At 45.8% G+C, this 14035-nt stretch overlaps 1 protein-coding gene across 2 annotated transcripts in view; it reads right to left on the reverse strand.

Moving 5' to 3' along the window:
* The window catches only part of LOC121853896 (nephrin-like), a 68406-nt gene that overhangs the window by 28201 nt on the left and 26170 nt on the right, over window positions 1-14035 (reverse strand). For both annotated transcript variants that reach the window (XM_042348279.1, XM_042348278.1), the window contains exons 4-5: window positions 6228-6379; window positions 5750-5894 (exon numbers count right to left, since the gene is read on the reverse strand). In XM_042348279.1, coding sequence (XP_042204213.1) covers window positions 5750-5894; window positions 6228-6379 — 297 coding nt within the window. The remainder of the gene's footprint in view (window positions 1-5749; window positions 5895-6227; window positions 6380-14035) is intronic.

A 14035-nucleotide genomic window follows, 5' to 3' on the forward strand; every position in this document is an offset into this window, starting at 1 on the left:
TCCGTCTTATGTAGCAGCCAGCTGAGCGTATCTCGCTAAAGTGGCGTCCATTGCCGACACCAGATGTGCCACACACCAGATGTAAACATTACAGAGTGTCATGTTCAGAGCAAGATATTTTCCCTGACAGCCCCAGGCAAGAAAGCTGGCGTATTGCATCATGCAGATAAGCACGTCCCAGGCATGGGCTCATGCATAGAGATCAACCACACACAGATGGAAGGAGTTTGCATCATTTTTCCCCACCGGCTAGCGCGCGCACGAACACGTTTACCTTGGGTTTTAGCTGACTCTGGTTTGGTGTGTAACTTAAGGGAGACAGTGAAGGATAAGTCACATGTACTCTACAGCGTCTCCCACATACAGCGAGGGAGGAGAGGCGATACGGTGGGAAAGCTTAGCGTGACTCGTTTTACATATTGATATAACCTGCATGGTAATAAGGTAATAATATTACACACACACACATACACACACACACACACACACACACACACACACACACACACACACACACACACACACACACACACACACACACACACACACACACACACACACACACACACACACACACACACACACACACACACACACACACACACACACACACACACACACACACACACACACACACACACACATCCCCAGTAGGTGAAGGTATCAAGCAGTGATATAGAAAGGTGTAACAAATTCAGACTTTACAATCCCATTGCCTCCTACTTACCGTAATTGCAATCGTTTACCTGCAATAAGAAAATTGCACAGATACTACCTTCCCTCAGGTGCAGGAAGTAAATAGCCTCCTGATAATACTATTACAAATTGCCATACTCGGAAATTGTCTTGAAAAACCAATCAAGACGAAAATGATTTTGTTCGAAAGGAAGATTTTTATCGGGGAAGAAAGCGTCTGTTTTAGTCTGGGCATTGGCTGTGTGTGTGTCAGAGAGAGAGAGGTGAGGTCCATGTCAGTGAATATTATATTGATAGTAGTAGTAGTAGTAGTAGTAGTAGTAGTAGATGCCATTGCTCTAAGGTACGGTCGGCCAGTAGAAGGTTTGCCCTCCCAATGTGTGTGTGGTTCTTCCTATGATGGCGATCACGCCATGGTGTGCAAGAAAGGGGCCTTCATATGCATGAGGCATGATGAGGTAAGGGACCTCACAGCAAATATGTTGAAGGAAATCTGCCGGGATGTCATGGTAGAACCGACCCTCCTTCCATTGGACGGTGAGATCTTCCAACACAGGACTTCAAACACATCTAACGAAGCCCGTGTGGACGTCAGTGCTCGAGGATTCTGGACGCGGGGACAGCGAGCCTTCTTCGACATCAGGATTTTTGATCCCATGGCCGCATGTCACCGTAACCTAGCTCTCGATGCTGCACATAGGAGGAACGAGAACGACAAGAGAAGGGCATATGGGGAGAGAATTCAAAATGTTGATCAAGGCAGCTTCACTCCTCTAGTGTTCACAACCTCTGGTGGGATGGGCCCAGTGCAAGATGTTTCTACGCCAGACTCGCGGAGGTAATCTCCGAACGGAAGCAGCAGCCCAGAAGTTATGTTACAGCCTGGATGAGATGTCGACTGTCTTTCTCTCTCCTTCGGTCGGCTTTGCTCTGCCACAAGGGAACGAGAGCTTCTGCCCCTACTCCGACTGAATGCCGCATAGATCTGCGGCTCAACTAATTTAACACAGAGAGGATAGCTTCTTATGTATTAGGATATTTAATATTAAGGTAATTAAATGGTGGCGAAGGTGTGGCTATTGGGGGAGGCTGGGGGCCACGTTACAAAAAAAAGTAGTAGTAGTAGTAGTAGTAGTAGTAGTAGTAGTAGTAGTAGTAACCTTGCAAATAACTCATGACCATAAAGGCCTCCCGTACGTGTTCGTTTATTAAGTACGCCATGCACACACACTGCCGACCGTAGCACTTTGTCAACTATCTTGAAGGCCTTCCTATTCTCCTGCCTGACCCACCACTACCTTAATACATTAGAGTGCATCTTTGTTGTTATATTTGCATACATGTAAGAAACATTTCCTGTATCCAGAATAGATATTTTTTTTTTCCGAGGCTACTGCAGATTAAATTAAAGCAAAAAACAACAAAAACAAAAAACAGTTGGTGTTTTTATTGAATGATGAATCTGTTTTTTTTGTGTGTGTTTTATTTTAATGTTATTTACTCTTTACTAAATGATGATAAATGTATAGACACACACCGTTATTTTTCCCTTCACTAGTTGTATGGTAACCAATCTGTCCTTTACATTACTTTAGATTTTCAACAACAGTACCAGTAACTAGGACGCTACTTGTATCCCCGGAGCAAGATCAAACTTTACTGTCGAGGAAATGAAGTCGAATAAGTGCAGTACCGACCACGTGTGCTGCATCGACACCTCGTCCTATAAAAAGTAAACACGAAATACAAATAGCTAAATAATTTCCCCGTGGTGTTTATTAAAGAGAAAGTTAAACAACGATGAACTATTACACCCAAATATGGAAGTGTATTAAGTATGGATTAACTACCCCAACACACACACACACACACACACACACACACACACGTAATCCTGTGTTTAACAAGTGGTTAATGGGACACAAGGATAACGGCACAATGGTTTAAAAGACCCCTAAAAGCAGAGTGATTATCTGGTGTAAATACTCGCCATTGTGTCAAAATATATTCTTTCTTTATTCATTATAACTACGTGAATTAAAGCCATTGTGCGATGTGTAGTGCTCAATTTATGGAACTGTGGGCGAAGCTGAGTCTCATTATGCGTATATAAGATGCATTTAACGCTTAAGTATTCATGTATTGTACTTATAAATATTGGTTTTGTCGAGATTATTATCAGCAGCCTGGTAGCGTGCGATCTCTCTCTCTCTCTCTCTCTCTCTCTCTCTCTCTCTCTCTCTCTCTCTCTCTCTCTCTCTCTCTCTCTCTCTCTCTCTCTCCATTACCCCTAACAACCTCAGAAGAAAGATAATTGCCTAAATTATATCCCACAATTATTAAAGTATCGTCACACACACACACACACACACACACACACGTTAAAGACACAATAAGCTGTTCAGGTAATGTGCTTGCTTAGCTGTGGCCTCCGAACCGTGAAACATGTACCTTAACAGCCTTGATAACGAAGCCGCGAATCAGGGCTACTAATACGAGACCCGGGAAAGAGAGGATTTACTGCTTGGACAATCACCACAGCGGCTGATAATTGTTGGATTGGTGAGGGAGAATAAGGGGTAGGGATGGAGAGGAGGAAGAGGAGGAATGGAAGAAGATAGGTGATGGGGAGGAGGAAGGAAAGGGGTGATGAGGAAGAGGTAGGCTAATGGAAGAAGGAAGAAATTGGAAGGTTAACAAGAAAGAATAAAACAGAAGGAGAGAGAGAAGTAAAAGTATGAAGAGTGTGATAGGGAAGAGACGAAGGTCGAAGAATGGCGAAAGATTGAGATGGGGGGAAGGGAAGGGGAAGAAACGGAGAAGGGAAAGGGAAGAAAGTGAGAAGGGAAGGGGAAGAAAGTGAGAAGGGAAGGGGAAGAAAGTGAGAAGGGAAGGGGAAGAAAGTGAGAAGGGAAGGGGAAGAAAGTGAGAAGGGAAGCGGAAGAAAGTGAGAAGGGAAAGGGAAGAAAGTGAGAAGGGAAGGGGAAGAAAGGGAGAAAGGAATGGGAAGGGAGGGGGGAAAGACCACTGAAAGAGAGGGGAAAGAGGGGGGAGGAGAGAAGGGCTTAGAATACCTCAGGGAAACAGGTGACTGGAGTTCCCCTTTATGGTAGATTATGTTGTTATTCCTGGTGAGGGTAAGTACGTGTTGACTTTATCCTAGGGAGAGTAAGTACGTGTTGGTCTTTATTATAGGAAGGGTAAGTACGTGTTGGGTTTATCCTAGGAAGGGTAAGTACGTGTTGGGTTTATCCTAGGGAGGGTAAGTACACCGTTGGTCTTTATCATAGGAAGGGTAAGTACGTGTTGGCTTTATCCTAGGAAGGGTAAGTACACTGTTGGTCTTTATCCTAGGAAGGGTAAGTACGTGTTGGCTTTATCCTAGGGAGGATAAGTACGTGTTGGGTTTATCCTAGGAAGGGCAAATATGTACTGCCCTGTATCCTAGAAAGGGTAAGTATACTTCCGGCTCTTATCCTAGGTAGGGTAAGTACGTGTTGGTTTTTAATCCTAGTGAGGGTAAGTACATTGTTGGACTTCCATGGGTTTAATTAACCATTATAAAAGTAAATACATTGTTACAGGTAATTTTTATGTTATAACTTTTAATTAATTACGTTGATATTGTCACAGGTGAGTTTTTATATGCAGTCATAGTTGTATAAACATATTGCGTTGTTTGTAAGCGTAAGATTGTGTGTGTGTGTGTGTGTGTGTGTGTGTGTGTGTGTGTGTGTGTGTGTGTGTGTGTGTGTGTGTGTGTGTGTGTGTGTGTGTGTGTGTGTGTGTGTGTGTGTGTGTGAGTGTGTGTGTGTATGTGTGTGTGTGTGTATGTGTGTGTGTGTATGTGTAAGCGTAGTCATGTGTACGTATTTCAATATCCAACACACTTTACCTGTACTAACTAAAATGCACTTTTCATCACACACTTTTCACTTGGTTAACACATGACAATAACACTAGATATATTTACATCAACCCACGCGCTTATATTGGCCCAGAGTAAAAGGTGAGCCAGGTGTTATACATTAGAATATTAACTACACGTAATAAAAGCAGTTTAGGAGAGTGTGGATACTTCACACTAAACAGTAAACATTCTGTCAATATCAACACGCCTTGGTTGACACTGCACACTATCGTCTTTCACCTTCTAAACTAAATAAGGTACCCATATACAGTTGGGTGGACTAGGGGTGCCTCGGAATCAAACTAGAGACTTTTAGGACAGGCAGTGAGTGATGTCTCCACTCGGTCGCTTTACCCTTAGACAATCATTGAAACAAAAACAAAGACAAGTAAATCTTCGGTATGTGAGTGAGTGAGTGAGTGAGTGAGATATTTTAATGTACACGCATGACACCCATCCAGTACAGTACATTCTCATTACTGGTAAAGTTGGCACACACACACACACACACACACACACACACACACACACACACACACACACACACACACACACCTAAGAGCTTATGGTGAAGTGATGGGAGTCTTAATTTGCCTAAGAAACTGATGACACGTAACGAATTGGGAAAAAAAAATCAAGAATTATTTCGTGGTGTTATCTACAAAATATTATAACCTCGAGAGATTAGTAAGAATATATAAACTTTTTAGAAGAATCATTTCTGTGTTTAAATCCATCACACACACAAAAAAATAGATTTATCATAAAATTATTCCCGTAGAAAATAAATTAGACACTGGAGGGTAATTATAAGCAAGGTGACTCATACTACTAAGGCTGGAACATACAAGGTGACTCATACTACTAAGGCTGGAACATACAAGGTGACTCATACTACTAAGGCTGGAACATACAAAGTGACTCATACTACAAAGACTGGAACATACAAGGTGACTCATACTAATCACTAGCAAGTCTACGGACTTGGCGCACCCACATTCAACCACTAAGGCTGGAACATACAGTACAAGGTGACTCATACTACTAAGGCTGGAACATACAGTACAAAATGACTCATACTACAAAGACTGGAACATACAAAGTGACTCAATAACAAAGGCTGGAACATACAAAGTGACTTACATCGTATTGTGAGGATTGCCGAGTCTTCCAGCATAGAGTGTTGTATGTCGGGGTTAGAGGCACGACAGGTGATGTGTTTCCCGTCATCTTGTCGCGTTGGCATTAGGATAACCGAACCTGTTGTGACGTTACCTCCGTTCATCACCTGTGAGGAGGAGAAGGAGGGATGTGAGAGAGAGAGAGAGAGAGAGAGGTTAGGCTACACAGTGGGTGGTAGTGGTGTGTGTGTGTGTGTGTGTGTGTGTGTGTTTACGTGAGGATAAGTAAAGCAGGGAAGGAGATGAAGGATGAGGGAAGGAGAGAGAGAGAGAGAGAGAAAAAAAAAGAGAGAGAGAGAGAAAGAGAGAGAGAGAAAACCAGTACTCACGTGACTTGTAAACATGAGCCACAAACAACCATGACAGATCAACAACAACAACAACAATATAACACCCGATATTATATTATAGACAAACAGAAACAAACGTTGGCAACCTACCGTGTGCGTGACGTCAGTGATTTGCTGTGAGTCGCGCCACCAGGTGATACGGGCGGGAGGGCGTGACCCGACCGCCCGACAAACCAACTCCACGGGCCGACCTGCTGACAGTTTCCCCACACCGCCCACGATCTCCACCGACAATGGGCGTACTGTAGACGATGATAAAGAATAATTCAATCAACCACGGTGATAAATTAGGATAAATGAAAGAATAAATTTGATCAATCACACACAACATACAGGTAAATGAATCAACATACTGAAGGTGTTGATCCAGAAAATAATCTTGATCAAACTGGAATAAACTGATCGAAATATTATTGTCATGTCACTGAACAAGACCGAAAAATAAACTCGATCATTTAATACAGAGTTAAGAGTGAATTACGTAGATATACTAAAGTAACAAAAAAAAAATGTATTGTAACCGGGATTAAAGGAATGAGTTAACCCATTATTATAGAAGATAGAGAATTGTTGTAGAAGAGACAGGATTTAAGGTCAATGTTTATGAAGCATTGTGGGAGCCTTAGCTGGGTAGAGTGTGGGAGTGAATAGGAGAAGTTTGGTTAGTCATTGAGAAGGAAGAGGAGAGCCATTCAACATGGAAGGGACCTTTAAAGACCTGTGTTTACTGTTTAAAGAATTATCTGCGTGATATTTAGTGTGTGCTAAATTCCAGGTTGACCTACAGTTCTTTTTAATTATTTACGGCCTGTCCTAACTGGCACTCTCTCCACTCACTGGCACTCTCTCCACCCACTGGCACTCTCTCCACCCACTGGCACTCTCTCCACCCACTGGCACTCTCTCCACCTACTGGCACTCTCTCCACCCAATGGCATTCTCCCACCCACTGGCACTCTCTCCCCCACTGGCACTCTCCCACTGGCACTCTCCACCCACTGGTACTTCTCCCCCAATGGCACTCTCCCCATCATCTCTCGCCCACTGGCACTCTCCACCCACTGGTACCTTCCACCACAGCACTCTCTCCACCCACTGGCACTCTCCCCCACTGGCACTCTCTCCCCACTGGCACTCTCTCCACCCACTGGCATCTCTCCCCACTGGCACTCTCCACCCACTGGCACTCTCTCCCACTGGCACTCTCCCCACCCACTGGCACTCTCTCCCCCACTGGCACTCTCCCCCCACTGGCACTCTCTCCACCCACTGTACTCTCTCCCCAATGGCACTCTTCCCCCACTGGCACCTCTCGCCCACTGGCACTCTCTCCCACCACTGCACTCTCTCCCACTGGCCTGCTCCCCACTGGCACTCTCTCCACCCACTGGCACTCTCTCCACCCACTGGCACTCTCTCCACCCCTGGCACTCTCTCCCCCACTGGCACTCTCCCCCACTGGCACTCTCCACCCACTGGCTCTCTCCCCCACTGGCACTCTCCCCCACTGGCACTCTCTCCCCACTGGCACTCTCTCCCCCTGGCCTCTCCACCCACTGGCACTCTCTCCACCCCTGCTCTCTCTCCCCCACTGGCACTCTCTCCACCCACTGGCCTCTCTCCCCCACTGGCACTCTCTCCACCCTGGCACTCTCTCCACCCACTGGCTCTCCCCCACTGGCACTCTCTCCACCCACTGGCACTCTCTCCACCCACTGGCACTCTCTCCACCCACTGGCACTCTCCCACCCCTGGCACCTCTCCACCCACCTGGTACTCTCTCCTGCTTTCCCCCCACTGCACTCTCTCCACCCACTGGCACTCTCTCCCACCCACTGGCACTCTCTCCCACCTGCCTCTCTCCACCCTGGCACTCTCTCCACCCACTGGCACTCTCCACCCACTGGCACTCTCTCCACCACTGGCACTCTCTCCACCCACTGGCACTCTCTCCACCCACTGGCACTCTCCCCCACTGGCACTCCTCTCACCCACTGGCACTCTTTCCACCCACTGGCACTCTCTCCCACCCACTGGCACTCTCTCCACCCACTGGCACTCTTCACCCACTGGCACTCTCTCCACCCTGGCACTCTCCACCCACTGCTCTCTCCACCCACTGGCACTCTCTCCCACCCACTGGCACTCTCTCTCCACCCACTGGCACTCTCTCCACTCCCACTCAACTCTCTCCACCCAACTCTCTCCACCCACTGGCACTCTCTCCACCCACTGTACTCTCTCCCCCCCTGCTTCCTCTCCACCCACTGGCCTCTCTCCACCCACTGGCACTCTCCCACCCACTGGCACTCTCTCCCCCCTGGCACTCTCTCCACCCACTGGCACTCTCTCCCACCCACTGCACTCTCCCACCCACTGGCACTCTCTCCACCCACTGGCACTCTCTCTCCACCCACTGGCACTCTCTCCCCCACTGGCACTCTCTCCACCCACTGGCACTCTCTCACCCACTGGCACTCTCTCCACCACTGGCACTCTCCACCTTTCTCTCCACCCACTGGCACTCTCTCCACCCCACTGTGCTCTCTCCACCCACTGGCACTCTCTCCCCCACTGGCCTCTCTCCACCACTGCCTCTCTCCACCCACTGCTCTCCACCCACTGGCACTCTCTCCACCCACTGGCACTCTCTCCACCACTGGCACTCTCTCCACCCACTGGTACTCTCTCCACCCAGCCTCTCTCCCCCCACTGGCACTCTCTCCACCCACGCTCTCTCCACCCACTGCTCTCCCTGGCTCTCTCCACCCACTGGCACTCTCCCACCCACTGGCACTCTCTCCCACCCACTGCACCTCCCCACCCACTGGCACTGCATGTATGTGATGGTTGAAGATGTATATGTATAATTGAATGAGTTAACAGTAAAAATAAAATAATACATAAAAGAAAATCAAGAAACACAAAAATAATGACCATCTTTCTTAATTATCTTCACGCGTGTGGGAGAGAGATTTGTTTCTCCATTGTCTTTACAAAACAAACAACAAAACAAAATCCAGATAAAACAAAAACAAAAACTAATCAACTGGCTGTCATAAAACACTCCCAAAATACTGTGAATTATAATGAAAATATGACCCCCTAAACATATTGAAATCTGATAAATGATACGGGAATCGAGTTACGACGTGGAGAGTAAACCGGAATATCATTTAACGCTGCCGAGTTTTATTCCCGTCAGGACCCGTAACCAGTCTGTCATTTTGCTTATCTAATGTCAACGAATTTTGGTATTTACCTCCGACTATAATTATAAAGAAGGATTATTTTCTCGTGTGTGTGTGTGTGTGTTTTGCAGTGTGTTGGTGTCTGGATAGTGTTGCCATGGTGAGGGTGTTGTCATGAATGATTGAACTCAACAGAAAAGAATATATATCAAAGTTAATATTTTGACTTAAGACTAAACAGTGTACATATACACATACACTCATACACAGATGCTTCTGCCCGTACACACACACACACACACACACACACACACACACACACACACACACACACACACACAAACGTCTGCTAACATGGAGTAAAACCGTCACATTATGTCTCTCTGTACTGAGCTGCCTGGTGGTCAACTTATCGACTCCCATCCCACCTCCTCCCCCTCATCTCTCCACAAGTAACCAACACGTCACTCCCAGGTATATGCTATGTAGACCCCGCTAGCACGACCACTTGGGGACTATCGTGGGTTGCCCCCCTCCCTCACCCAGCTACAAGTGAGGTCTAATAACATCATTTTAAAAACGTCAAGCTAAACACCACGTTACAATGGACAGGCAACAGTGCCATAGAGCCTACATAAGCCATCAATCAAGTGGCACTTAGCACACTGGCCCTCTCAAGTCCCTCTGATCTTCATTTATATCTCCAGCTACCAGTTTGATGTACAGCTGCCACATCATCATCACGGATCTCAGCCACGTGCAGCTGCCCAACACCACAGCTGCATCAGGGCCTACAAGACTAGCCTCTCGTTGAGTTTCTGTAGCGTGTGTGTTGACCCCGTGTTTCTTACTCACTGTAACCTTATTTAGTGTATTTCAGCTCTGTTTATTGTATTTCAGTGTGTTGTGTTTTTTTTTTTTTTTTTTTTTTTTTTATTTTTTTTATTATTTTATTACCATACACGTTTTAGGAAATACTAACATCTCGTAATAACACAACAAAACAAAGCCAAAACAAACCACTCGTTGGCCAGACACAAAAACGAGGGTACTCGCTGATAACTGCAGGTAATGACACAAAGGAAACAATTATCTCTTCTTATCTCTTCCCTTTCGTTTCCTCCACAACTTCCACGTACTCCCAACCTCCTCTCTTCTTCTTCTTCTTCCTCTTCCTCCTCTCCCTCCTCTGGTCCACAAGGGCAGAGGGGGAACCATTGTGCCTCTGCGTTATCACAGTTAATCTCTTCTCGTCCATTACCCCAGAGAGAGATGCTAGTGGTTATTGTAGGCTGGGTATTGTAGCCCTGATGAAGACCTGGTTACTGACTGTTTCTGACCTGTACCTGGACCTGTTGACCTATACCTGGACCTACCGACTGTTTCTGACCTGTACCTGGACCTGTTGACCTACACCTAGACCTGCTAACTTTTTCTGACCTACATCTGCATCTATTATATACAGACTAATAGAGAGAACTATCTATCACCATACAACCTCTCTCTCTCTCTCTCTCCCCAAACATCACCTTTGTTGTCATCCCTATGTGCCTGAGGCTTCTCTCCATAATTAAGTTTTATTCCAATTTATCACCTTCTATACCCTTTCCATCCTTCCCATGTGTCTATGTCTCTTCGTTATCATATTATTCCTTCGTTTACTCTCTCTGTTATCATCTACCCCCCTTTTATTCTGTTAATTAAAACGTCTATTCCCTTGTTATCTTATTCTCCTTCTCCCCTTTTATTATTCCCACCCCACGTGTATTCTTCCTGGTATATATAACTTGAATCTGTTATTGTTTGTCTGTTGGTTTATTCATTCGTCTTGTGTATGGATTGTCCCTCTAAGGTTGGGTAAGGTTGGGTGGACTCTGTGTGTGTATGCTATCATGAACGATGCTTTCTTTGGGTCAGTCAGATTGGAGGATTTTGTTTTGTTTAGGCCATTCATTCATTCATTCATTCATTCATTCATCTATCTATCTATCTATCTCTTTTTATCGGTTTCTGTCTATCTACATGTCTCATTTTCTGTATGTCTGTCTGTCTGTTTGTCTGTCTGTCTGTCAATTTCCTACTTCTCTCTCTCTCTCTCTCTCTCTTGTTTAAATGTCTTTTATATCTCCAGATAAATCTTCCCGTCGTTTCACTTGTACTGTAGAATGTCTGTAAAAGTCTGTAAAATGTCTTATTAGCTTTTTCTCTCTCCTCTCTTGTACCTCACACTAAGTACAGCACATACTAATAACTACAGTATCAGTACAGTGTGTAAATTAGTATGAGTAAAAAGAAAAGTATTTTTTTTTCAGACTCACTTAATACTACGAAATTTCTCCTACTGTATTTTCTCATCTTTCTTGTAATAACTTTTCCAAACGCGAATACATAAGGGGGATGGTGTACCCTGTGCTGGTCATGACAACTGAAACAATTCTATTCTGATATGTGTGTGTGTGTGTGTGTGTGTGTGTGTGTGTGTGTGTGTGTGTGTGTGTGTGTGTGTGTAAGTCCGACATGACAAGATTATTTTTGGGTCCAGTTCTAAGGTAATGTTGCTTCATTTCAATCGATCACGGTTAGACACACACACACACACACACACACACACACACACACTACCTACCACAACGTTTCACATTATAGATCCTAAACATCGCCGCTTAGGACCAGTCTTGGTCTAATGACACGGGGGGCGGCGGGGGAGTGGGGCCTCTTCGTCTTACCGGCACAAAGCTCCTAATTAATTTTCCGTTTGAAGCCAAGTCTGAGAACGCTGAATCGAAATGTTGTTGTCAGTCCCAGGGGAGGAACAACGAAGGCGGCGCAGTTGTGTGTGGGAACATTCTCAGATAGCGCAGTGAAGAACCTAGTTGATTTATATGCAAATTTTCCAGGTAACAAAATGCTTAGTAGAGTCAAAACGTCATGCAAAGAGGGAATACAAAAAAAAGTTCCTATCACGCGTGTAGATCCTGAAGAATATACTCGTAGTGAGGCCAGGGTTACTGTGGCGTGTTGTCGGGAGGTGTCTGGGACGGAGGGGGAGGTAACACACACACACACACACACACACACACACACACACACACACACACACACACACACACACACACACCACAAAAAAAATGATATGCACACGTAAGATTGTTCTCAAGGACGATATAATAATGAAAGAATCTTAATAACGTTATCAATGATATAGGAATGATATCAGAGGCGAGGGAGCGTTCGTAAGGCTCTCGGAGTGTTGTCAGAGCTCGAGGAATACTGAGGGCAGCTGACAACCTTTTTTTCCACGTGGTGTCAGTGCAAATGATACCGAATCAGATGAAGCCAGGCAGGTAGTTGAGGTGTGCTTCCTATTGTTACCTGTTTAATTAAGACAGGTGGACTAGCCTGGTTTCATAAAATTAATCTCTGTTCAGGGCGGAGAGTGAGCTTATTATGTCTAAGTATATTAAGTATATTACTACCGTATTCATATTTGGTGGCAGGAAAGAAAATGAGAGATTGGGATCATACATACATACAAATATACATACATACATTACATACATACATACATACATCCATACATACATACATACATACATCCATACATACATAAGTAGATAAGTAGATAAAATGAAAGACAGGCAGATAAACAGATAGATTGTGTGTGTGTGTGAGAAAGAGAGAGAGAGAGAGAGAGCAGGACAAGGGGTGATTGTTTAGGTGGAAATTAATTAATCCGAGAGAATTAAAATTATCTCCGGTGGTCTGGAAACAATACATCAGTGTAGGTGTTTCACCCCCCCCCCCCTCTCTCTCTCTCTCACTCTCTCTCTTCCAACTTCTCTCACTCCTAGTCTCCCTCTCTCCTGTTCTTTCTCCCTCCCTCAACGTCACATAGACACTCCCTCCCTCCTTTCCTCCCTCCTTTCCTCCCTCCCTCCTTCTTTCTTCCCTTCCTCCCTCCCGTTATCTCCCTCCCTCAGCCTCACATGGACACATCCTCCTGTCTTCACTACCAGCACCGTCTCAAGTAACCCCCTCCCCCCAGGAGCTAAGGATGGTTAGGGATGTGCAAACACCGCCGACATCCCATGCTTCCACCCTGCCCCCCCCTCCTTCCTCTATCCTTCCCTCCCTTTCCCTCTTCTCTGCCTCTCTCTCCATCCACCCTTTTTCCACCCTCCATCCATCCCTCGTTTCTTTTCTCCCTTCCTTCCCTCTCACCATCCTTCACCCTCAGTGCCTCCCTCTTTCTCCCTTCATTCCTCCCTTTCTCACTCCCTTCTTCTCTCCCTTTCTCCTTCCTTCCTTCTCCCTTCCACCCTCACTCCTTCTCCCTCCTTCTCCCTTCTGCAGGACACCGCCACTCCACTCTGTACACTCTCCTTCAATATCCTTCCAAACTAACACAAAACGCCTTTTTGCGACAGGACTCTTCGTTGATCGACTCCCTTCCTTCCCTCTCACCATCCTTCACCCTCAGTGCCTCCCTCTTTCTCCCTTCATTCCTCCCTTTCTCACTCCCTTCTTCTCTCCCTTTCTCCTTCCTTCCTTCTCCCTTCCACCCTCACTCCTTCTCCCTCCTTCTCCCTTCTGCAGGACACCGCCACTCCACTCTGTACACTCTCCTTCAATATCCTTCCAAACTAACACAAAACGCCTTTTTGCGACAGGACTCTTCGTTGATCGACCTCTCTCCTTGAAGATGTT

The sequence above is a fragment of the Homarus americanus genome, unplaced genomic scaffold (assembly GCF_018991925.1).
Source record: "Homarus americanus isolate GMGI-L3 unplaced genomic scaffold, GMGI_Hamer_2.0 scaffold18703, whole genome shotgun sequence".
Taxonomy (NCBI): domain Eukaryota; kingdom Metazoa; phylum Arthropoda; class Malacostraca; order Decapoda; family Nephropidae; genus Homarus; species Homarus americanus.